A 25,636-nucleotide genomic window follows, 5' to 3' on the forward strand; every position below is an offset into this window, starting at 1 on the left:
AATGATGGGGTTCCAGCCATGCCCATAGGCTGTAGGGCTACTGCAGAATCTCCCTTGCTGGCCTGCCAGCCCTGTTCTCTGGGGCCCAGGGTGGGGGTTGCAGAGTTCTACCTAGATAGCCAGGAGCTTCCCTGGCAGAGGCCCTCCCTCTCTCCACCCTGTCTGCCCTGGAGCCTCCTGCAGGGCAGTGTGGTGGTGAGGACTGTAACTAGGGCTAGTTGCCGGCAGTGGCCTCTCTCCTGACCTCAGCCTGGATGGGAAGTGTAAGCACGTGTAAGTACACGTGAGTCCTCTAATCAGGAGCCATAGGGAGGGCCTGTTTGCTTTAACCCACGTGTTTCACCCCTGCAGTGTGCAGTGAAAGCCCTCTTTGACTATAAGGCCCAGAGAGAGGATGAGCTGACTTTCACCAAGAGCGCCATCATCCAGAATGTGGAGAAACAAGATGGAGGCTGGTGAGCCTGCCCTTGGAGCCAGAGAGCCTGTGATGTGGTGGGCCAGGAGTCCAGGGCCCCAGCCATGTGCTCTGTGGAGTGTGTGTCGTCTGTGTGCACCAGCAGTGCCTGTCTTGGCCTGCTTTAGGTGTGGGAGCCCCATCTAAGGATGCTGTCCTTGTGGGAGTTTGGGGTGATTGCTGAGGGTTAGCACCATGTGGCTCCCACAGGTGGCGTGGGGACTATGGTGGGAAGAAGCAGCTGTGGTTCCCGTCAAACTATGTGGAAGAGATGGTCAACCCAGCAGCCCTGGAGCCTGAGAGGGAGGTGAGTCCAGAGCCACACTGGCCTGGGATTTTCCCTCTCCCAGGGTCTTCCTCTGCACACATCCATCACACATGGTCCCAGGCCAGCCTGTGTCGTCACAGGACTTATTGTTACACACATGCAGCCTCACACAGGTGGTGTGGCAGCTGTGCTGACCATCCTCTGGGCTTTGCTTCCACAGCACTTGGACGAGAACAGCCCGCTGGGGGACTTATTGCGGGGGGTTGTGGATGTGCCCGCCTGTCAGATTGGTGAGTCCCCATCCTTTCCTCTTGGCTTGCACAGTGTTCCTTGGGTCAGGCTCTTAGGAGGAAGCCAATGGCTGAACCCTCACTTCCCCCATATTCTGGACACCCCTGAACACACTAGGCTCTCTTTGGCCCCTGCATGCTCACCCTGTGCCAGGCACTGTGGAGTCAGTCAGGATCATCAGAGAGCAAACATTTTGATGGCTGGCTGACTGACATCCATAGTTCTAATGGGTTGGGCAGCAGGGGTGTGTGACAGGCTTGGAGTTGGATGGGGTGGAGACATGGCCTGAGGAAGAGGCCTGAGTCGGGCAGAGCTGGGTTTGGAACTCTGGTGCCATCACTACTGACAGAAGCTTGTGTCCGAGTTGAAATGTTCTTTGTAAAATGAGTCTGCACAGTGATCTAACCCACCCAAAGGTGTGGTAAGGAGGAAATGAGATGAGATAGAATTCATTTGAGCCAGTGCCAGGGGTATGGAACAGGGAACACAGCTGTTTTTCCTCATTATCCCAGCCATCCGTCCTGAGGGCAAGAACAACCGGCTCTTCGTCTTCTCCATCAGCCTGGCATCAGTGGCCCACTGGTCCCTGGATGTTGCAGCTGATTCCCAGGAGGAGCTGCAGGACTGGGTGAAGAAGATCCGTGAAGTGGCCCAGACTGCAGACGCCAGGGTGAGAATCTGTTAGAACCTGAAAGGTGTTGGTGGGGGATTTGGTGGGCAGGGTATGGGTGTGTCAGGGAGCCATGGCCTCCAACTCCCAGCACACCAGTCCTCTCAGCACAGCAGGTAGCTGACTGTTCTTGCCATACCATGGACCCTGCCTTAGGCAGGGACCCAGAAGAAACAGACACCTAAAGCAGTATGGTATGCTTAGGAAATGTGAAGTTGGAGGTACAGTCATCCGAGTCAGCTTAGTGGGCAGTTTAATAAAAGGCAAGAAGAGCTAAGAGAAGTCCAGGGCTGGAAGCAGGACAGGTACTCAAGAGGCTTAGGTGAGATGAGGCGGTCTAGAATAGGAAGAGGGCCTGGGTGGACTCCTGAGAGATTGCCCGGGAAGCACAGGCAGAGAGGCTAGAGGCTGCTAGGGAGCCGGGGGGTTCTGATAAGTTGCAGGCTGCAGAGGTGCAGCCAAGTGAGATAAGAAACAAAGTGCCCACCAGATTGAGCAGCAGCAAATGGTCTTGGTGACAGGACTGAGGCATGGGAGTGGCGTGAGTGAGTGCAGGGAGTCTACAGTGGCTGGCCATGAGGGAGGGGGTGGAAGCTGGGGGTTTGGTGGGGAGTGGGAAGAGAAGCCCCCCCCCCCCCATGAAGCCTGGAAACAGAGGCCTTCTCAAGGGTAAGGGAGCTCCTGCTAGGAGGCTGATGCCCAGTGTTTGATGGGCAGATCTGTAGCTGCTATGGAAAACAGGAACCAGAGGAGAGGACTGGGGTGGTAAGGCTTGCCAGGAGTGTACCTTGGGGAAGATGAGGTGCTGGGAGGCTGAAGGGCTGGATCCTGGGTCTAGACTGAAAAGGAAAGGAGGAGTCTGAGTAGAGGAGCTACCCAAAGAAGAAGCATGGAAACAACTGGAGTTCCAGGGGAAAGGGGACAGGAGAGCATTTGAGACTGGGTCTCTGCAGCTGGTATTAGACATGGAGAGGAGGGAGCTCTGTGGTAACTAAGGTGGTGAGAATCTTCCTTAGGTGCAGACAGAGATGGAGGTGGGGCATGAGTCCCCAGAATGATCTCAGGTAACCAAAAGGAGTTTTTTGCTCTGGGATGAGACTGCGTAAGGAAGTATTAGAAAGCATCACTGAGGAGCACGGCCAGCCCTGGGGTTCCCTGCCCTTAGGACATGGCTGGTAGTGAGAATTCTACCTTCTTAAGAGAGTTGGAGGACTCTCCTCAGGAACAGAATAATGAGGACTGTGACCTTATATATTGTCTGGTGGGGTCTAGAAGGTGTAGGGGATGGGAGAGAGGGCCCCAGAGCACCTGCAGTGTGGGTGTACCCAAGGCTGGCAGGGGCTTCCTTCTCCTGGGTAGGGCTCTAGCCTGGGGCTACAGGGCCTTGTGTGTGTCACCAGCTCACCGAGGGGAAGATGATGGAACGGAGGAAGAAGATTGCCCTTGAGCTCTCTGAGCTTGTCGTCTACTGCAGGCCTGTTCCCTTCGATGAAGAGAGTAAGGCGGGGCCCAGGTTGGGGGGGGGGGGTGCTTGGGGCCTGGCGGTGCCTGCATTCTCCAGTGCTGGTGCAAGAGGAGTGTTTAGTGTCCTCCCCACCAGTGCCTGCAGACAGACTTTGTCTCCCTTTTGGCTCAGAGATTGGCACAGAACGTGCCTGCTACCGGGACATGTCGTCTTTCCCGGAAACCAAGGCTGAGAAATATGTGAACAAGGCCAAAGGCAAGAAGTTTCTCCAGTACAATCGGCTGCAGCTCTCCCGCATCTACCCCAAGGGCCAACGGCTGGACTCCTCCAATTATGATCCTTTGCCCATGTGGATCTGTGGCAGTCAACTTGTGGCCCTCAACTTCCAGACCCCAGGTAAGGCAGTGCCCTGGTGGGCAGGGGAGACCTGGGGTAGTTGGGCTGGGATGTACAGTAACTGGCTCTTGCAGACAAGCCCATGCAGATGAACCAGGCCCTTTTCATGGCCGGTGGACACTGTGGTTACGTGCTACAGCCAAGCACCATGCGAGACGAGGCCTTTGACCCCTTTGACAAGAGCAGCCTCCGTGGACTGGAGCCCTGTGCCATCTGCATTGAGGTAGGTGGTGCTCACCTGTGGGGCTTCAGGGTGGGAAAGGGATGCCCTTGGCTAAGGAATATTTTTGTTTTGTTGTTTTTGTACCAGGCACTTAGCCATTGAGCCACATCCCCTGCCCTTTTTAGAGACAGTCTTGCTGATTTGCGTAGGGCCTTGCTAAGTTGGTGAGGCTGGCTTTGAACTCGTGAATCCTCCTGCCTGCCTCAGCCTCCTGAGCAGCTGGGATTACAGGCGTGCACCGCCGCTCATTTTGACACTGAGCTGGCCAAGAGTAGAGATTGTTTGGGACATCAGAGCTGGGAACTGCTGGCATGCTGGGGCAAGGGTACAGATCAGCATTTCCTGGGTCTTAGGGGCACTGGAGCTGGCCTTATGTTTGAAGACACAACTCTCCTAATATAGAAAGTAGTCAGCTGTGGGTCCTTGCTGTGGAGCTGAGCTGACTGTGTTCCCATCTTGGCACCAAACGAATCAGGTTCCAGTAAGGCCAAGCTGTAGGAAGCCACTAACTGGCAAGAGTAGGCTGGTCAGAAAGGCAGAGGATGGGCCTGGGGCTAGGGCCCCATTGACCATTGAGCCACATCCCTGCCCTTTTTTGTGTTTCATTTAGAGACAGGGCCTGTGATGAGCCAGGAGCCTGCAGGAGCAAGCAAGAGTTAAGCTTGCTCAAGAGACCAGCAGCCTCCTGGCACCCAGGCTCCCAGAGCTCCCCAGCACATGCCTGCTGAAAAGTTGCGACAGGGGCCAACCCAGTGCTGTGGGTTCAGGGTGGGAGAGACCTGAGCAGAGTCTTAGAGGAGTGTAGGAGCATGAGCACATGACCTGAGTTGGGCATATTGAGGATGGGTGCAGAGCCATGGGTAAACTTTTTTTTTTTTTTTTTTTTGTCCTAAGGGGAAATAATTTCAAAGACTTCCATATTGAAATGGATTTAACATGAAGTGGATTGCAAAACTCAAAAATTTTGTCCCAAGTTCCAATAAATTGGTATAGGCAGCAACTGCTCTGGATCCCCTTAGGACCCTGACTTAATGGGCTGTGTCTTTGAGGCCCAGCAGAGGGCGCACTGTCCCTATGTCACATTTGCTGTCTGAGTCTCCTGCAGTGGAGACTGCTGGAGCCGGACAGCCCTACCCCACCTTTGCCTGCCTCACAGGTGTTGGGGGCCCGGCACTTGCCGAAGAATGGCCGGGGCATCGTGTGTCCTTTTGTGGAGATTGAGGTGGCTGGAGCTGAGTATGACAGTACCAAACAGAAGACCGAGTTTGTGGGTGAGTCTACCTTCCCCAGTCACTGCCTCACCCTCCTGGGCACTGATGTCCTCTCCCCACAGGTTCCGCCATACTCTTAGTGGTGTCCTGAAACCTTTTGCCCCTAATTTCACAGTGGACAATGGACTGAACCCTGTGTGGCCAGCCAAGCCTTTCCAGTTCCAGATCAGTAACCCTGAATTTGCCTTCCTTCGCTTTGTGGTCTATGAGGAAGACATGTTTAGTGACCAGAACTTTTTGGCTCAGGCTACTTTCCCAGTCAAAGGCCTGAAAATAGGTGAGGACCCTTTCTCCATATAATGCCCTATGGCCTTGCTGCCAGGGTGGGGCCACTTGCTTGGTGCCCTCCTGTGCTGAGGGCCAGGCTTTCCTCCTGTTAGGATACAGAGCAGTGCCTTTGAAGAACAACTACAGTGAGGACCTGGAGTTGGCCTCCCTGCTCATTAAGATTGACATTTTCCCTGCCAAGGTAACTATCAGGGTGGGTAGGCTAGCTTGGGGAGAGGGTGGGGAGCCTCCTGAGGTACAGAGGACCCCTTGACTTGCCTTTGTTGAGCAGGAGAATGGTGACCTCAGTCCCTTCAGTGGTACATCCCTGCGGGAGCGGTGCTCAGATGCCTCCAGCCAGCTGTTTCATGGCCGGCCCCGGGAAGGCTCCTTTGAAGCCCGCTACCAGCAGCCATTTGAGGACTTCCGCATCTCCCAGGAGCATCTCACAGACCACTTTGACAGTCGGGAGCGAAGGTGAGGGTGGTAGGGGGAAGGTGGTCAATGTGCAGCTTGGAAAGGGCTGCTGGATTCAGGAAGACCTGGGTCCTGCTTCTCCAGCATTTCTCCTGGATAGAAAAGCTTTGTTTTGCTCTGGGCTATCCCGTTGATCTACCAGGTCCTACTGCCAGTAAGGACACTCTTCCTTTCGTCCAGGGCCCCAAGGAGGACTCGGGTCAATGGAGACAACCGCCTCTAGTTGCGTCCCAGCTTGGTTGAGAGCAGCAGGTGCTGCACGCCTCGTGGGATGCCTTGGACTGGGTTTTGTGGAAGCCGCCTGCCATGGCAGCCTTCCTGGTCTTGCACCCTGGAGTCTGGATTCCAGCAGCGAATGCTAGACAAAACCAAGCCATTAATGAGATGTACTGTTTTGGGCCTCCATGCCCAATTCTGGGTGAAGGCAAAAACTGTACTGTGTCTCGCACTAAGCACACACATCTGGCCCTGACTTCTGGAGATGGGTTCTTCCATCTTGTAGGGACAGAAGCAGGGCCGAAGCCCCTTGGAGAGGCTGCCTCAGCAGCATAGGAGGCTTCAAGGAGCCGCTGACATTCCTAAGTGGAGGAGGAGGAGCCGCCTTGCTGGGCCAGGGAAACAAAGTTTACATTGTCCTGTAGCTTTAAAACCACAGCTGGGCAGAGTGAGAGGGTAGATGCCCCGCAGTTTAGCCCTGGAGCCAGGGTGGAGGAATGCAGGGCCTGTGTGGAGAAGGGCTCTGCCCTGCAGGGAGGAGGAGGACACAGCACAAGGGCACATTGCCCATGGCTGGGAATACTACCCAGCCTGAAAGATACAGGGGATCATGATAAAAATAGCAGTATTATTTTTCTTCTCAGTGGTAGCATAACTAAGTTATTTACTCCTTCTGCTCCTCACCCTTGAAGGGCCATCTCAGAGCAGAGCCTTTGGGAGCGGCAGCCAGCTGTGTTGGGTGGGGCTCAGTGTGGGGTATTAAGGCACCAAGGGGTGGAGGAGTGGGAGGGGAAGAGAAGAAAGGGCCAAGCCTATCCTGGTGAGCTTTTTATTTCTTTTTTTCTTTTTCTTCTTTTTTTTTTTTTTTTTTTTTTAAGCAATGAAATGAAGACTCAATCTATTCTCCCTTAGGAACAGGAAGGGAATTAAGGAGCTGCTGCCTCACAGGTAGGGAGAGTCAGTCAGGTGCTGACCCAAGGTGTTGGCTCAGCACAACTTTTGTCTAGTTGGTAAAAATATGCAGGGAAGGAGATGGAAAGCTCGGGAAGGCAGCCCCTACCTCTGAGGATAGAGGCTGGGGTCCAGGCCCGTGGGCGCAATGGTGCCTCATAGCATAGCCAGCATTCAGCACACGCAAACCCACTGCCCACGTTTGGGCTCAGGGTTGGCCATTTGCTAGTTCTGCTGCCCTCTTAAGATCTGACTGCCAAATAAATCATCCTCATGTCCTTTTTCCTTTAACTCGTATGCTTTGTGGAATGGGGGCTCAGGGAAACCGGTTGTCTGGTGATTATTTGGCAATAGAAGCTGTGTGAGACATTTCTGGAAACCTCTCAGGTCCAGCCAATCTTCTTTCTGGACGAATGGGAGGTATAAGGCCACCTTCTCACCTGTAAGAGCTTCACCATTCCATTATGGAGAGAGGATGGTTGGTTGGTCCTTTTGCACAGAGAGGTGGTTGGTGGGAATCCCTTTTTCCTGCTTCAGATTCATGTGGACCAAGGAGAAAGTGTTCCTTCTGGAGCAGGGAGTGGTCTGCTGGCATTGCAGATAGATAGGGCCCATCCATGTCGCCATGTGATAACAGTCTGTTGGTGCTGACCACAGTAATGCCTTCATTGACTGAACAAGTGTCCTGGAATGTGGCCTGAGGGAGGCCCATCTCTGCCTTCCCTTAGCAGCTTCCAGGACAAAAGGCTCACCTGCTGTGGGCTCTTTACCACATTGCCTTTGCCTCTACTGCTGTTTGATCCTTCCTAGTGGAAAATATCCTTAGTCGAGCAAACATACAAATCAGTTTCATTTCACATTCCTCCAGCCATACCTGACCATTGCTGATTGACCCAGTGGGAACCATCTTTGTTGGACTGAATGTTTTGGCACCCTGTGGTCAGTTGCCTCACCTACACACAGGCTGTGCACCTGGGACAGTGGGTGGCCTTCCACCCACTGGAAGTCTCAGCCCTGGTAACACCCGAGTACCCACCATGGAGTCTCTGAAAAACACTGGCACCTGAACACTCTCTCCCTTGGGTGTTGTTTGCGAGTTCCTTAGGTGATGACATTGAGTGATCAGGGTTAAGAAGCACTGACTCTGGCAGAGGAAACCAGAAGAAACAGGGTCAGAGGGGAAGTGAATGTTACCAGGAACAGAGGCAAAGAGAAGTGGCCCATCTCCCAGCTGGCTGGCAGACCAGGGACAAGTGGAAAGGGTCAAAGGAGCAGACTTTAGCTTTCAACAGCTTTTACCCAGTGGACACAAGTGGAGAACATTGCCAACAAGGTCTGAGCATTCCACTTCCTGCCGCAGGGCAAAAGGCTGCTCTTCAGGAAGAAAGCAGGAGCAGTTTGTGATCTCGGTTGAGGAAACCCATTAAAAAGTATAGCGCAGGGGCTGGGGTTATGGCTCAGTGGTAGAGTGCTCGCCTCGCGCGTGCAAGGCCCTGGGTTCGACCCACATAAAAATAATAAAGTTATTTTTAAAAAAAGAAGTATTTTAGCGCAAAAAGGGCAGGAGGTTTCCTCCTATGGAGCACATCCTGGACTTCAATCTAAGGGATGGACCTGGGGCAAGAAGAATCTTAACTTGCCTACCAGCTCACCATATTGATTCTCTTGAAGGGAAAAAGAACGGTATCAGGGTGTTCTGCCACACCAGCAAAGTGAACAAAAAGGTCATGCCTCCTTGGTCAAGCCCTCAGCCTGAGTATTCTCCCCGGGTCCTCCCGGGGTTAATCTGAGCATTTTGTACAATAGGACTTAGGCTAAAACCAAGTTGCAAAATTCGACTAAATTTTTTTTGGGGGGTGGCACAAGGAAAAGGAGACAGACATTAAGGCACAATAATAATTTTGGTTGCAACCATTCTAGAATGGAGAGGAACTCTACTTGTCCACCAAAGTTTGTAAGTTTGTGATCAAGTTTGGCCCACAGGATACATAAGCCAGTTTTTTCCCCCTTGACTCCCCACAAAATACGTCAGCAGATGTAAAATATATGTACATTTTTATTTAGGAACGATCAAAAGGTTTGAAGTACCATTGAGGCCCATCTCAAACTGTACAAGTAGTTTGTCCCTGTTCCCCTCCCTTATCCAAGTCCACAGATACAAAAATCTAGGAAATGTGCAATTTGCATCTTAGAAATAGCAGCATCCCCACAGGGGACCTTGTGAGGCCTGGAGACCCAGCCCAAAGAGGGCAACCCCATGCCTCCCGCCTCAGCACCACCACAGTCCACACCAAAGGTAAGCTCCATCTTTGTCAAAAGATTTATGCAGAGTAAAGAATTCCCCTTCCACTCAGACCCAAATGACAGAGCATGCCTTTTTCTCAGTTTGGTTTCATGCTTGGTCACAATAGGAGGTGGGACCCTCAAATAGTTTAGAGTTTCAGTTTGCCTCTGGACAAACAGGACAGTAGCCCTTCACTCTTTACTCGGATGATCACTTCTGCAGTTGTCCCTAGGAGACAGGAAGCACTCCAGAGGCAAATTGCTCACGTCACTCCCCAGGCTCACTTCTCAGTAGTCTGGCCCACAGAGAACAAAGGGGTTTGCACTGAAGACCAGAACATAAATGGGTGCTAGAGGACTAGGAGTCAGGACTCAGTGAGAAAGGAATCTGCAGGCCTTTGGCAACCCCGAAAGACTGCATCAATAAGACTGAATGAACAACGGCCAGCAGGGCAGAGGGGAAGGTTGGCATATTTTGTTTTTAACAACAATTGTGGCACAGTCTGACCCTTCTGCCACAGCTAAGAAAGCAGCTGCTCAGGAACTGGCAGGAACTCACTACCCCAGTGTGATCATTGCTCCCCTGGCCCTCACCCAGTTTCCCAAGGAGCAACCCAGTTGTCATGGTGGAACCCTGCTTGTGAGTGGGTGCTAGCTTGCTCTCCAGCCAACAATCTCACTGCAAGAATGTATGGGCAAGAACCACGGGTGAATGAGAAGATATCTCTTTAAACACAAAGTACAGGGTTGATAGTACCATGTGACCCTCTTAACCATGTTTCTGCTCTGGAGCTTGGTGCTTGGGAAGGACTGAGCACTTGCAGTCTCTATCCCAGACTTTTCACCTTTGACTCCAATCAAATTAATTCAGAATCACCTAATTTTCATGGAAGGGAACCAAAAACAGCTGTTCATTAACACAGGCAGTTGCCCATGTATGTGCACAACTGGCACATGTATGCATGCACACACCCAAGGAAGAGGCACTAATGGCAGGTGGACACAGGCCCCCCACAGGGTCCTGGCTTGCCACCTGCCCAGACAGCAGGAAGGCACCAGGCAGCAGAAAGAGCTACCCTCTCTTCTTTCCACTCTGCCCAGTTCCTGCCAAAACCTCAGGAAGGGCAGATAATAATCAGTAACTCCACAAATCCTCACAGTCCTGTAGACCCAAAGATCAAGGAAACAGGTACAGGCTCCTGTCCTCATCCATGTGGCAACCAGGGTCTGCCTGGTCTCATTCCCAGACTCCAGGGCAGTTAGTTATGAGTGGGTAGCTCCTGCTGGACCTTTAGCTAAAAAGGAATGCCTATCATTTCTGCAGGTTAGTGAAGGACCAAGTCCACTTTTAAAGAGAAGTTCAGGTTTATGGGCAGGACAGGATGGCTGACTAGTGTTGACAAGTGACTCCAGGACATAAGACCCAAAAGCAGGCTCTCCATCCTCTCTAGGGCCACACATCTGTACAGGTTCATTATACCTCACAGCCAAGTGCAGGTGCTGGGTCAGCTGAGAGTACTTGGGTTTGCCGCTTCACCCCAGCTCCCAGTGTGGCCTGGACTCTGGCAGGAACAGATTCTATCCAAGGCCTGCCAGTTCCATTGGGATTTGGGGCTGGGCTGGGTAACAAGCCAGGCAGCACTGTGGTCACCACTTCCATCCAGTCATTTGGCCAAAACCAAAATGGTCACTTTGTTGATGACATCCCCACAGTCTCATCAGCCCTGGGTTGCATGGCTGCACATTTAAATGGGCTAGAGCAAACAGCACAGTGGGCATGTTGGGTTGAAGCCTAGGTCCCCTGCAGAGGGGACTTGTGCTCAGAGAAAGTCTGAAGCTCCACAGGCACTGAGCTCATCAGAGACCAGGTGCTCCTGGGAACCGTGTCCACTGTCAGGGAAGACAGAAGCCAAGCTGGGAGAAGCTGAAGAGGAGCTCCAGGCCCCACTAGCTGGCTTTGGTCAGGACAAGTTGGCGGTAAGACCCGCACACATCCAGAGGGCTTTTTTCCTCCAGCACACAACTGTGTTTTGAAAATGAGTGCGATGCATGAAAATTAAAACTTAATACAGAAGCACATCTCCTGCAAAGGTCAGACCAATGAACTTCCCCCAGGTAAACTGAACATGGGTGTGGGGGAAAAGTTCCAAGACTTGTTTTTAGATTAGACTTGTTTTTAGATTTTCTTCCTGACTGGTTCTCTCCCGCTAACCTTTAAACATAGGCTGTGATGTTTGGACTGCAAAGCCACTAATCCAAGAATCCTGGTCCACATGCAGGTGAGGAAGATGACAAGCAAAAGGGCCCAAGACTGGAACAGTATAAGCAGACAAATCCCGAGGAAGGATGTGCAAAAAGACCAAGTCCAACCAGAGAGGCTACCCCCAACCCTCCATGGAAGGCAACTGGGGGACAGATGTGACAGAACCAGAAAGGAGAGGAAGGGAAGACAGGATAAAACCCCACGAGAACCACATGGCAGCCTGTAGAACTCACTAGAGCTTCCTGATGGGATGGCCTCCTAAGGCCACTTAGGACGAGCCCGTGAGTGCAAGTGGAAGCCCTTAAGGTGCCACCGACACTCTGCCTTTTCTGCTTCCAGAGAGCAGAGTGCAGAGTCTTGGACCCAAGTGCTTTGGTCCACCTGACCAGCCACTTGTCACTCGGCCAAAAAAAGGAGCTCTCAGTCACTCTGAGCCATACAACTAGGGCCTTCTTTTTCAGGAACCCAAGAGACCTGAAAATACTTCCCCTCCCCAAATCAAATAGCTCTTCTATGGTCAAAAATTAAAACAGGTAATCAAAATATGTAAAAAGTATATTATCAAATTCAAATTTCCTTTATCAGAACTGTGATCTGGTTTCACCTAGTAGAACTTAATTTACAACCTCAAGTGAAAAACACAATAAACCAAACAGGCATAAGACACCAGCAATGAGAAACACTGGAAGACAATCCACTGCCTCTGATAAGCCCAGGTGCAGAGGGGAGGGGGGATCCGTCCTCTGGTAACATAAGCTTTTCTTCAGGAAAGAACAGCCGCCCACTCACCTTGCTTAACTTGGCAGCCCACAGCCAGTCTTTTATTGAAAGGGACAACACAGAATTTAACCCTTCAGCAGTGTGCAATACCAGTGATCTGTCTTGTGACAAGCTGCCGGCCTGGTGACCACACCCCCTCACCACCATTGTCAATGTGATTCTGGACTCTGGGCACATGTGGATGGGTCTCTGTGCTTGGCACCCGAAGCCCTGGGTTCCATAATGATATCCCTTTAAAGCACCTGCTTCATGACCACTTCTCAGTGTCATGTTTCAAGCAGAAGGTCCAAATCCCACTTTCTCACTCCCATTCAGGAGCTCAGGAAGAAGCAGGGTCTGTCCAGTCTGCGGGGCTCTTATCTGGTCAGTCTTACTGTTTGTCGTGTGCCCCTAGCTGATGGGAAGGGCCAACATCTGTGAGAAAAACTTGCCAGTGCTGGCCTCACCATAACTACTCCACCCAAAAGATGAGCTAGTGCCTGGGGCTGGGGTGCAGGGTCCTGCACAAACTTGTCTACCATGGACAAGTTTTTTCTGTTTTGCTGTTTGGGTTGTAAATTGAATGTCAACGCAGATAACCACAAGAACCCTCTCTGCAGACACTAACGTTCAGCTGGTGCACACAGACTCGAGGTGAGGCTGGCAGGCATGGGCTGAGGCACAGAGTGGTTTCTCAGACACTTGGAGATGGCTTCATGCTGGGTTGCCACTGCCACCAGTGTACAGCAGTCCCTGCCCGCACACAGGCTGCTCCCCAACACCCACGTGCCGTGAAGCTCAAGTGTACACATCAGATGTTCACTTTACAAGTAAGGTAGCAAATGAATATCTGTACTGTATATGTGGATATATAAATTAATCTGAATGTACATAAAAACTAAAGGAAAGATTCCAAGTGTCTGTTCTCTGAAGGAAGGCGATCACTTGCCATTCTTGACAGTTCCTCAAAGGCTTTTGAGACTCATAGCTTCACTCCCCAAATGGAAAGGAAACAAAAATAGGCTGCAAAACTTGCAGAAGTATTCACAAGTCCCCAGTTTGAGACAAATAAGAGGTGGTCCCTATTGGGCTAGGGAGGGCTAAAGAAAACACTAATTTAGAACAATGGTTCGAGGGCTTTGAGTTTCCCAAGAAAGCCCTCTCCTAGAAGGCAGAGGCTGCTGGCACCAAGCTCATCCCCACAGCCCAGCCAGCAAGATGGTGTGACTGCTCCACTTTCCTGGGTACATAGAGTGTAACCAGCGCTTAATGCCTGAGCCCTTCCCTGCCCAGGTCTCTTGGTGCCCCAGGCAGCCCAGGCCCAGCAGGAGGGGCCTCCACGTGTGCCTGGCACTGCAGGAACCAATGTCTTTGGTTCACTTCTGAGAGGTTGGTGAGGCCACAGGTGACACATCCTCAGCCCACCCCCTTTGCTAGAGTGGCCGGTCTTGAGGAAATCGGGGCTTTTCTAGTTAGTACAACTCTGTAAGTTTCCCATTGTTTCAAAGGCTTCTTTTCCTGTGATTTTCTCAATTCAAAGGAGGACGTGAGGGTTAGACTACATAAGCATTCTTATTTCCAAGTTTAGGGACATAAATGCAGAACTTCAGAGACTCCCTCACAAGGACCTGTCCAATGATGTCCAGCACCTCTGGGTATCTGCCCAGCATGCTGGCCAGGCCCTTGGTGTGTGCTTGCAGCATTCCAGATGTTCTGCCAGGAACTCCCACCCACAGGTCTTGGTGCTCAAGTCCACTCCAGCTCTGATAATTCCCCACGGTCCACGAATCCATTCAGCCCTCCCTCTTACTCTCCTGAGAGCTTCTGTAGTAAGTGGGGGGACAGGGCTCTCAACACTGCAGTAGCCAGGACTGCAGGCTGTAGCTATACCTTTCTTCACCCACCTTCTCCCCGTTTCCTTTCTTCATTTTCCTCTCACTATAAAGGTGTCTACATTTCTACATTAAAGAAAGAAAGAAAGAAAGAAAACACGGTGGGGGTGGGGGGCACATAGGTCAGTATATTAGGCTTAACAACAAATATTTCTTTAGTTGATCTGATAACTGTAAAGTTATGGTCCATGATTCAAACTCCCACCAAAAAAAAAAAAAAAAAGCAGAATTAAGGTAACACCTGAAGAGGAGAGTGGCCAGGATCCAGCACTACTCGCACAGCCAGGCCATTTTCTGACCTAAGGGCAACAACAGGCTCTGTACCAACCAGCCCACAAAGCAAGCCTGGCTCCAAAAGTGGCTGGTCACCACTTAACATGACAGAGAGCTCTTCAATGGTATCCTTCTGTGAGGAAAGCAGAGAGGCCTGGGGGCCGGGATACAGTTCTGAGCATCTTTAACCCCTGCCTGCCCATGGAAAGTGAGGGCATCAGTGGCTCCAGTGCTCCCCAGAGAACAGACAAACGGCACATTCAGAGATGATGTGAACATCCCACTTTGCTAACCAAAGTGTCTATATAATGAAAGTGTTTGTAATCTGGTATTTTATTAAATGTAGAGAGGCAATGTTTGTTAAAACTTGATTCTGTCTATGAATATGAAGTCTGAACTGCTTTATCCCTGGGAGGCCAAGGGAAGGTCCTACACTGTGGGAGGAAGGACTGGCAGAACCCCTTCTTGCCACTTGCTTGGTGGCAACAGGCTCTGGGCTATCTGCAAGGCCTCTGGAGGCCTTCTTGGGTACCCAGTGGCTGGCCATGGAAACGACATGTGGCAGCAGAGAGGCAGGTTCAGCTGTTCCATGTGGCAGGCAGCATCCCAGATGGGCCGGTCCTTCAGAGTAATCGGATCAATTTCAGTCTGTTTCTGAGGAGAAAACACAGGCCTGTCACTCCACAGCTGCTGCAATCTGTACAGCCCCCAGGGCAGCCTGGTCCTCACTATGCCAGGGTGGCATCACTGGATTTGGGGACTTCTTAACTCCATGAGCAATGCCTTCCTGCCAGCCACTCCCCCATCTCCAGCCTGAGGAAAGGTGAAAAAGAGCAAGTGGGTTAAGGATGATGGCTGATGTGCCAAGACCTCTAGTCTCTTTGCAGAATGGCTGCCAAACCCCTGGCCTCAAAGCTGGAGCATCAGCATGGCCTCTCCACACCCACAAACCCTACCTTGCCTCACCCCAGTGCTACAGGCAGCCACCACCTCCTGCAAGCCCTGTCTTCTACACCTCATGCTGCCTTCTCCCTCACCACCCCCTGGAACATGCTGCCCTCATATCACAACAGCTGGGTTCAGCATCCATAAATTTTTTTGAGGGGGAGGGAGTACTGGGGACTCCCAGGGGAGCTTTACCACAGAGCCACATTCCCCAGTCCTTTTTATTTTTTGAAACAGAGTCTTGCTAAGTTTCTTAGGCCCTTGTTATGTTGCTGAGGCTGGCTTTGAACATGCAATCCTTCTGTCTCCCTCTCCTGAATCGCTGGGATTACAGGTGTGCATCACCACCCAGCTGCCATGATTTCTTTATATACTCTTTCTTCCCCTTTCTCGCTCCTAGGATTCCTATAATAAATATATCAGTATGTTTAATGATGTCTCATAGGTCCCTTAGACTCTGTTCATTTCCCTTCATTCTTTTCTCTTTTCTTATCCTTTGGATAACTTCAATCATCTAAACTTTAGATTCACTGCTCAAATCTGCTGTTGAACCCTTCTAATAAACTTTCCATTTCAGTGATTGTACTTTTCAGCTCTAGAGTTTGGTTCCCCCTTTTATAATTTCTATCTTTTTATTGATAGGCTTGTTATTCATGTAGAGTTTTCCTGATTGACTTCAGTTCTTTGTTCATGATTTCCTTCAGTTCACTAAACTTCTGTAAGATAGCTGATTTAACATCTTTGACTAATAATTCCAGTGTCTAGACTTACTGAAGGATGGTGTCTGACTGCTGTGAATGGGCCATGCTTTCTGATTTCTTTGTATGTTTTGCAATTTTTTGTTGAGAACTAGAATTTCTGAAGACTGTATAGTAACTCAAAAATCTAATTCTCTCCATCTCCAGCATTGTTAATTTTTTTCTTTTTGAGGATTAGAGCCTTCTGTGAACTTTTCCAAACCATTTTTGCAAAATGGTATTCCTTGTGGTATGGGGTCACTGAAGTTTCTGTTCTGTGGTCTCTGTGGCCACCTAAGTTTTCTTTAAATGTCTGACTCACCAAAAGGGGGAATTTTTAAAAAGAGTACTGTCTCTTTAAATCCCTTGTGGCTAGGAAGCTGCTTCAGCCCACAGGGATTGGAAAAATGACCAGTCTCTATGCTGACCCCTCAGTAATCAAATGCAGTGATCAGCAATCAAAACTCAAAACTGACTTTTGGAAGACAAAGTCCTTAATGCCCACCCCAGCAATGACAAGCCACAGCAGGAAGCTGGGCCACAGTTACCACAGATGCTGATGGAGGGAGGGGCATTGCTGTGTGAGGTACAGTATCTCAACACTCACACGCCTCTAAACCCTACCCCGAAGGGGGTGGTGCCTGGATGAGGTACAGATTCTCCAGGACCTACCTCCACATTGCCCAACTCTAAAGGCATTGTCTGGGTATCTTCTGCACCCTCACCACAGCCAACCCAGCTGGCAGGGCCACCATCTTTAAGTCCCCAATCCCTTCATCTTCTGCAACACTTCCCTCTTGGCTCTCCCTGAGCTTCTGGCTGCTCAGTGATGGGGCCTTAAATGAGGAATCAAATACCAAAGGGAGTGGCTGAGAGTTCAGGGACCTAGAACCTAGAAAGTTAACAACTGATAATGTGACTTGTCTGTGGCTTCACAACTATGTCTTAAAATAATTTTCTGAATTTTGCTTTTGAATACTAAAATACCATAATTCAAAGAAACTGAGGAACACAATTCAAACTTTGAATTCCATATATGTCCAAGAGAGAAGGTGATTTCCATTATAATAAACACTTCTACTTCAGGAAAAACAGAAACACAAACCCTGCCACCATTAGATAAAAGCACTTCATGTATTTTTGTTTGGTACCAGGGATTGAACCCAGGGGTGCTTACTACTGAGCCACATATCCAGCCCTTTTATAATATTTTATTTAGAGACAGGGTCTTCCTGAATTGCTTAAGGCCTCCTTAAGTTGCTGAGGATGGCTTTGAACTTGTGATCCTCCTGCTTCAGCCTCCTGAGCCACTGGGATTACAGGTGTGCACCACAGCACCTGGTATCACTTCATGTATCTAAAGACAAAGGCTCTTTCCCCTTGTTTAACAGTTTGAGTTGATTTTCCTCTGATGTCCTATGGCTCTCTTCTACCCAGTGATTCGGGATCTGCCTTAGATGATGTTTTGATCTATTCTTCTAGTGCTAAGAAGTGGTCAAAAAAAGGGTTGGGTCCTTTTAGATTTACCATGTTCTTTTCCCTGTACAGGCTTAAAACAAATGAACCAAAAAAAAAAAAAAAAAAGCCCAACTCTCACCCCTTTATCCATATTAGGCTCCCATGGCTTCTGCTGCCTGTTGTCCCCTCAAGTAGACAGGAAGTTAGTCCTGTTGCCAGGCAGCCTTAGAGATAGCAGATGCCCCCTGTGCAATAAATTCAATGTCCACCTGTGAGTGCATCCTCCCCTCACCCACAAAGGAAGGCCATGGCTCCTGGAGATTCCTTACCTAGCTGAAGTCCAGCCTGGGGACTTGATGTACCAAAGGGCTCTGAGCTGGCCTCAGGTGCACTGGGCTCCCACGACTCACTGTTCTCAGACACTTCTGAATAGGAGTCACCCAGCCCTTTGTGAGTTGCCGCAGGCTCACCAGTACCAGGGCCCTGGTCTTCACCACCTGTGTCTGCCACGGCCCGGGTCTCCTCACCCATTTTCTCAGCAAACCACTGCTTGACCTGCTGGGAGCTCATCTGGGTCTTGTCACAGAGGTTCTGCAGGTCTTCCTCATACAACATCTTGTGTGTCATGTAATAGTCTTGCAGCAGCTCCCGGTTTCCAGGGGTGATGACCAGCAGCCCCGGTGGGAAGTTGCCCCGCTTATAGTCTTCGTACCACTTGAGCTGGCCGTTCTTCAGAGCATACCTGCTGTCTCCAAACCAGCGCACCACTTCTGGCCGCGGCAGCCCCGTCTGGGCCATGATGGAGTCATAGTCCTGGTTGCTTGGCCACTGGGTCTGGACAAAGAGCTGCCGCAGCAAGTGTCGCTGCTGAGCCGTCTTTTTGTAGCTCACTTTGCCAGGGGGTTGCTCTGCCAGCTTATTCAAACTATCCTCCTCCAGCTCACAGGCAAGGAGCCCTGGAAGCTCACTCTTGCCACTGGCTTCAGTGACCCTCAGGTTCTTGAGATTGATTTTGATGGGGCTGACTTTGCGCTCTGCTGATATCTGGCTGATGGGCATTTCTGGGGAACCATTTTCACCAGCAACCCTCAGTTCACTGGCCAACTCCGCCTCTCCCCCCTCGTCCTCAGCAGCCTCCCCTTCCTCCTGACAGGCTGTCCCATCGGCTTTCTTGGTCTCCTCAGCATTCACTTTTTTCCGTTTCTCTGAAAACCAGCTATCGATCTCTCTCCGGGTCATCTTGGTTTCACTTCTCAGGCGGTCCAGTTCCTCGTCTAGAGGGAGTGGGTTTTGTGCAAAGCTGCTCTCCAGGGCTCGGAGCTGCTCTGGGGCTCTCTCCTTGTATTTGGTGGGCGTGAAGTCAGGAGTCTGGTGCCAGGATTGCCGTTTGGCAGCAGGGTGGCTTGCTAATGAGGTCGCTGTTGGGATACAGGTTACCTCGGGAGCCTTGGAGGATGGGGAGAAGGGCACCTCAGGCACAGAGTCAATGAGAATGGAGCCGTGATCCCCAGGCATCATGGCTCTGGAGCCCTTCAGGTTCCGGCAATGGTACCTCCGATCACTGAACCACTTCCGCACCTCTCTAGTGCTGAGGCCGGTGACTTTGGTCAGATGTTCGACTTCACTCTGCCCTGGGAACTGGTTCCGGCAGAAGCTCCCTTTCAGAGCGGACAGTTGTTCGTGAGACTTCTTATTTTTGTAGATGCTAGCATCGAGGAAGGCTTGGGAAGTTATGCTGGGGCAGGCTGTGAGGAGAGACTGGGCTGCGTTGACCACCTTCACGGCCGATGTTGTATTTGAACACACGGTGTTAATAGGTGCCACTGTTGGCTGCTTGGGAACAGATGTGACTGCCAGGGGGAGAGACGAGGTTGGTGCTTGCAACCCATTGGCCATCAGTGGCTGGCTGACCAGGAGTCCTCCTGCTGTGCCCTCTGGCTGTCCGACAACGTGGCCTGGGAGAGCGGCCTGGATGAGATGCTGGACATTGCCTGCACTGGCAACCAGGGGGGTGTTCAGAACTGTGATCGTGGGCTGAGGCACAGACTGGATGACTGTATTGAACATCTTTTTACGGGCATCCTCGATCTCCTCAGGGGACCAGCTGATACCTTGCTTCAGCCTCTGGGCTGTGAACCAGATCTTGAGCTGTTCTTCTGGATACTTGGTCACCACAGTCAGGTAGCAGAGCTCGGCTTTGGTTGGGTAGGGGAACTTATGAAAGGAGTTTTTCAGGAAGCTGTTGGAGTCCATAGCCGCGTTGTATGTTGGGATGCTGCTCAGGGGGATCATCACTTTGGGAAGGGCCTTGGATGTAGGCAGGGGCTGGTGGGCATGGTGCTGGGTGTGCACCGGGGCCTGCTGCTGGAGGGACAGGAACTGTGCTATACCAGCTGGCAGAACTGGCACCGTTCCTATCAGGGGCCCATTGGTGGTATGGGGGGGCTTTGCAGAGCTGGCAGGTGCCTGGCTGACTGGAGCTGCCCCATTAACAAAGGTGTGGTCCCCCTCTTTCACCTCTGCTTCCCCAGCTGATGGCTTTGGCAAGGCCTCACCCACAGGCTGGCTGGGGACATTCTCTTTGAGAGTATGGATTTTTTTGGCTTCAGCTTTGCCTTTCATTATCTTCATGATTGGAGTCTTAGTGATGATGATTTCAGCCTGTCCATCAGTCCCCTCAGCACCGGGCTCCCCTGCTGGGTCAGGAGTGCTGGTGCTCTCAGGGATACTCTGCTCCACGACTACATGATTGTCTGGCTTGGCCACATTCCACACAAAGTTGGCTTCCCCTGAATGACACTTGGCATTGTGCAGGGAAAGCCCCTCGGGGGTTTTTGCCAGGAAACTGCACCCAGGGCAGATAAAAGTTGGATCTTTATTAAAATCTGTGTGCTCTGAGTTCATATGTCCCACAAATTGGGTCATGTCCTGGGATCTGAAATCACAGTCTTTACAGGAATATAAATAGCCATCCAAAGTGTTCCGATGCCCATTGGCCAGTGAGGAGCCATCAGTACTGCTGGAGTTCTGAGCTGCCTCACTGCTGGTAGCAGGTGCTTCTGGGGGAAGATCCTGCTGGGGTACTTCAGGCAAGGCCTCTGCTGGCTGGGCCTCCACAATGGCATCCTGCAGCACTACGGTCTTTACTGGGATCATGCATGGGGTGGTGGATTTCCTCTTGCTGGCCATGGCTACTCTGGGTGATCAGGAGCCCAAGGATCTGACAGTAAAAGTTCCAACTACTCCATGAGGGCCCAAGAAACAGCTTCCGAGGGCAGCTTTTTCAGTTACTTGCAGAAAGTAGGTTTCCCCTATTAAACCTGAGGAGGAAGAGAAAAAACATAATTAAGATACCTTAAACTATTTCTCAGATCCCCAGACACAGTTCGCTGCTTGTCCTCCAGCATCTAGGTCTTTTCACAAGACGTTCAGTTCCCCAGCAGCTCAGATGTAAAGACTGAGTCAGGAGCCCTCAGTTGCTAACAGTACATTCCACTGAAAAATGACCTGGGAGTGTTCCAACACTCCTTTATAGACCACAGCCATACTTCTTAGTTCTTTCCCCACCCCCCATATCCTTGCATTAAGTAACTCAGTTTTAAAAACAAAAACAAAAATGCCCTCTTTGGGACCTCCAAATTAATTCTGACCATGTCAGAGTGAGAACAAAAGATCCACTGTAACTCTTGTCTAAATGTTTGGGCCAACAAGGGTTTTTCTTTTCACAGCCTTCCCACACAGGAGAACACGCCTAGCCTCCCCCAGGCCAGGCACAGAGACCGGGCGTGCTGCAGTGTGTGAATGCAGGGGGCGGCTGGGCGGGAAGACAGGCCTGCCTCAAGAATGGGGCCTCTCTGGGGCCATCCCTTCTTGCTGTCTGCCACCCTGAGTCAGGCTGCAGGAAAAGAATCACCTCCCAGTTACTGACTGGGCCACCCAGATGAGGCCAAAGGTCAGGGTATCCAAAGATCCAGTTTATAGCCCAGTAGCTCACAGCGGGTTCTCACAGGGCTGTGCCTACTCTAATGACTTGACTTTACTTTTTTATTTTTCATTTTATTTTCTTGCAGTATCTTTACTGCTTCTTAAAAATATTTTTGGTCTGTTTTTGAAATTTATTTCAAAGCTGATGGATGGATTTACTTATATACAAAATTACTGTAATAATAATCATTTCATGAGATGTCATGAGAAAAGTGCTTCTGTGATCCCTATTAACATATCACCATAATCATCAATGCCTTCTTTTTAGCAAATTATAATGCTGTAATGATTAAGATAATAGTAATTATAATATTAAAATCAAATTATCATCAATACTCAATATAAAATGTAGAGAAAATCTAAATATCTCCATTCAAATTCTTAGCAAGCAAACATAGAAACTATTTTTATATTGTTTCTAAATGTAACCCTGATGACTGTAATGGTAAAAATAATTACTATTAAAAAAAAGTTGTGGTGAGAAAGAAAGAAACATTTACCCAGATTTAACTACTTGTCACTACGCATGCTTTTCACTTAATTTTAATGTTAAACATATCAACATTAAACAAAGACTATAAAACTACCTATAATTATATATACCCTTTCATCAGCCCAAATATTTTTAAAAATATTTTTAGTTGTAGGTGGACACAATACCTTTATTTTATTTATTTATTTATTTTTATGTGGTGCTGAGGATCGAACCCAGTACCTTATACGGGCCAGGCAAGCGCTCTGCCACTGAGCCCTAGCCCCAGTGCAAATATTTTATACAGATATTTAATCAGAAGGAGCACACACTTGAGTTTTTCTCACGAACATGATAATTATAAACATTTTCATTACATATTCTTCATAATTATGATAACTGGCAACTACCTAAGAATACACCACAATGGCTTTAACTGACCCCCTGGCAAAACCCCCACTGCCCCAATGTCAGGGGTCCGTAAAATGAACAACTCTGGACATACAGGGTATTTTTCTTCTATCAAGTTATTTCCTTAGGTTAAATGTGCAGAAATGGTTTATAAGCTCAAAGTATATCATTCCTAAGTTCCTTTGTATATAGGCAAACATTTTAAATTAAGTTTTGCAATTCCAAGTCAGAGAAACGAAGAATAATACAGTTAAGTTCCTAGTGAGCAAATCACATTTTAGACAAATCATGGAAGACCATCCAATAGGATATCTGAAAGCATGACAAAAGATAAAAGACAAATTGGATTTTACCAAAATTAAAAACTTGTGCTTCGGGGCTGCAATTGTGACTCAGTGGTAGAGCACTTGCCTAACATGTATGAGGCCCCAGGATCGATTCTCAGCATCACATAAGATGTACCTAGAATATATAAAGAATTTTTACAACTCAACCAAAAGGTAATAACCCAATCTAAAAATGAGTAAAGGATTTGAACAGACATTTCTCCAAAGAAGATCTATAAATGGTCAATGAGCACATTACAAAATGCTCAACATCACTAGTAGTCAGCAAGATGCAAACTGAACCCACAAGGAGAAACCTCCTGGCGCCCACCAGGAGGCTGCAGCCTAATAACAGTGGATGGAGGTCGCGGGGAAACTGAACCCTCAGGCACCGCAGGGAGGGATGGGAAATGGGCAGCCATGCTGGGCAAACAGTGCAGCAATTTCTCAAAAACTTAATACTGCATTGCCTAAGACTTAGCAATTGCACTCCTAAGTATATAAAAAGGAGAAGTGAAAACTTGCCCACACAAAAACTTGATCAAAATAGCATTATTCACAGTAATAGTAAAAATGGAAACAACCCAAAGCCTATCAATTGAGGAATGGATAAATAAAATGTAATATATATCCACACAGTGGAATATTATTCAGTCCCAAAAAGGAAAGAAGTTTTGATACACGCTGTAACATGGATAAACCTGAAAACATTGTGCTATTGAAAGAAGGCAGACACAAATGACACACACTGTATGATCCCACCTCCATTAAATGTCCGAAGTGGCAAATCCAAGGAGGCAGGAGGTAGAGTGGGGGCTGCTGAGAGCTCAAGAGAGAGGGGAAGGGGTGGTGACTTCTAAAGGTTACGAGGTCTTTTCTTATGGCTATAAAAATGTTCTAAAATTAGATGATGGAGATGGTCGCTGAACTGACTATATATATATTTTTAATAATTATTTTTTAGTTGTAGTTGGGCACACTACCTTTATTTTATTTATTTATTTTTATGTGGTGTTGAGGATCAAACCCAGGGCCTCGAATGTGCTAGGCGAGTGCACTACCGCTGAGCCCCAGCCCCAGCCCTCTGTGACTCTATTAAAAACCACTAAAGGAACACTGAACACAGAAAGGCAGAGAGCAGAAAGTACAGCAGTCAGGTCTGTAGAAGAGGGTCATCATTGCATTTCTGAGTTTCCAATGCAGGTGACATTATGTGTGAGCCTTTCTGACTGACCTTGGTGATACTGACTTCCACCCTGGGTACAGGTGGATGGCAATGGCTGTGAACATCAGGGCTGGCAGGAGAGAGGGAAGAGAGATGCCAACTTGCTAGGTGGAAGACAAACCACCACAGGGGAAGAGAGCACGGGTTCCCAAGAAGCCAGGAGGCCAGCAGGACTTAGGAGCAGGCAGGTGCAGGGCCTTGCCTCTGTGCTACCAGCACCATGGCCCAGGGCCGGAACTGCTGTCTGCAATGGGAGTGGGTTGCCCTGGGGAAGGTGTAAGTAAATTACATGACCCATGTTTTACTTACTAAGGCTGAAAAGTGGATGAAAAGAAGATGATTTTGATTTTGGAAATAGTCCCAATGAGATTCAAAATTAAGTCTCTGATTAGGCCCAAATGATCATTCAAATAATAGACCAATGAGGGTGACACTGCTGGTCACTCTCCCAGGGGTCAGTCATTGATTACAGGCAATGGCAAAGGACTAATAGTAGAGGCAATGATAGCAACAATCGACACATACCAAAAGTCTTAGATTGTAGAATGTGCTTTTGTACACATCCTTTCAATTTATTCTCACAACAAACCCAAGAATCCCATTTTATGGTCAAAAAAGACTAGGCTCATAGAAGTGCATTAAATGCCAGAAGGTCACACAGCTAGAAGGCAGCAGAGACCAGATAAGAACCTAGGCAGTCCGGCTCCAGAGCTGGCAACCTCAACCATCTACACACTGAGCCCTTTGAGTAACCTCTGATTGTTTGTAAAGGGGTTTCATGGCCTTCTGGTGTGATGTTTATTTCTCCAGTATTTATTAGGAAAATTTCAAGTGTACAACAAATTTGAAATAATTTTACAGTGAACACCCATATAACTACCATCTGGATGTTTACCAGTGGCTATTTTGAGCAACATTACCCAACTGGGGTAATTTTAGGCTTATCTGTCACACATTTTTAAAGGGGTATCTATTAAAAGTAGTATTTAAAGTGCAAAGATCCAATTATCTAGAAAACCATTCATCCAGAAGATACTCATGGAGCACTCTGATAAACGAGGCAGTCATGTGTGGAACTCTGCTGTTTTCTAGGACAGGTCCAAGTAAGGTGAGCTGACATGAATGTAAAGATTTTGTACCACCAAGAGAGATTCAGGGGAAAGACCATATTATTTTTGCTTTTGTTATCTGTGCTATGGTATTATATCCAAGAAAACACTTGGCCATAAATACCATAAAGCTTTTTTCCTTGGAATTTTGTAGTTTCAGGTATCACATTTAAGGCTTCAATACACTTGAGTTAATTTTTGTACATGGTCTGAGTCCAGTTTGATCCTTTTGTTCATGGATATCCAGTTTTCCCAAAACTATTTGTTGAAGGGACGGACTATCATCTCCCCATTAAGGGTTTATTTCTGGGCCACATATTCTGTCCCATTGGTCTATATATCTCTTTATGTTGGTATCATATTGTTTGATTTCTGTACTTTGTAATATATTCTGAAATAAGGAAGTATGAAGCCACAATCTTTGTTTTTCTTTCTCAAGACTTTTGGCTATTCAAAATCCTATGAGATTCTATAGGAATTTTAGGATTTTTTGTTTCTGCAAAAAAGGCCATTGAGATTTTTTATAGGTACTGCACTGAATTTTTAGTAT

The 25,636-nt window shown here is 48.9% G+C and overlaps 2 protein-coding genes across 14 annotated transcripts in view; one reads left to right on the top strand and one right to left on the bottom strand.

Moving 5' to 3' along the window:
• The window catches only part of Plcg1 (phospholipase C gamma 1), a 33,819-nt gene extending 26,579 nt beyond the window's left edge, over nucleotides 1-7,240 (top strand). Inside the window, exons 22-33 of the mRNA XM_046433667.2 lie at nucleotides 352-455; nucleotides 665-761; nucleotides 943-1,012; nucleotides 1,526-1,683; nucleotides 3,084-3,180; nucleotides 3,320-3,544; nucleotides 3,619-3,767; nucleotides 4,924-5,038; nucleotides 5,154-5,315; nucleotides 5,419-5,507; nucleotides 5,598-5,782; nucleotides 5,963-7,240. Of these exons, the coding sequence (XP_046289623.1) occupies nucleotides 352-455; nucleotides 665-761; nucleotides 943-1,012; nucleotides 1,526-1,683; nucleotides 3,084-3,180; nucleotides 3,320-3,544; nucleotides 3,619-3,767; nucleotides 4,924-5,038; nucleotides 5,154-5,315; nucleotides 5,419-5,507; nucleotides 5,598-5,782; nucleotides 5,963-6,005 (1,494 nt within the window). The 3' untranslated portion in view covers nucleotides 6,006-7,240. The remainder of the gene's footprint in view (nucleotides 1-351; nucleotides 456-664; nucleotides 762-942; nucleotides 1,013-1,525; nucleotides 1,684-3,083; nucleotides 3,181-3,319; nucleotides 3,545-3,618; nucleotides 3,768-4,923; nucleotides 5,039-5,153; nucleotides 5,316-5,418; nucleotides 5,508-5,597; nucleotides 5,783-5,962) is intronic.
• Nucleotides 7,241-8,987: 1,747 nt separating this feature from the next.
• Zhx3 (zinc fingers and homeoboxes 3) overlaps nucleotides 8,988-25,636 on the bottom strand; it is a 144,091-nt gene continuing 127,442 nt past the window's right edge. For 9 of the 13 annotated variants that reach the window (XM_046433149.1, XM_046433147.2, XM_046433148.2 and 6 more), the window contains 2 exons: nucleotides 17,889-20,879; nucleotides 15,080-15,232 (listed from right to left, as the gene is read on the bottom strand). In XM_046433149.1, the coding sequence (XP_046289105.1) occupies nucleotides 15,096-15,232; nucleotides 17,889-20,748 (2,997 nt within the window). In that variant the 5' untranslated portion in view covers nucleotides 20,749-20,879 and the 3' untranslated portion in view covers nucleotides 15,080-15,095. The other 4 variants (XM_058575645.1, XM_058575642.1, XM_058575640.1 and 1 more) reach the window with 2 other exon arrangements.

This window comes from Marmota monax, unplaced genomic scaffold, assembly GCF_021218885.2.
Source record: "Marmota monax isolate L192 unplaced genomic scaffold, Marmota_monax_Labrador192_F-V1.1 WCK01_AAM20220418_F8-fsc00014, whole genome shotgun sequence".
In the NCBI taxonomy this organism is placed as follows: Eukaryota; Metazoa; Chordata; class Mammalia; order Rodentia; family Sciuridae; genus Marmota; species Marmota monax.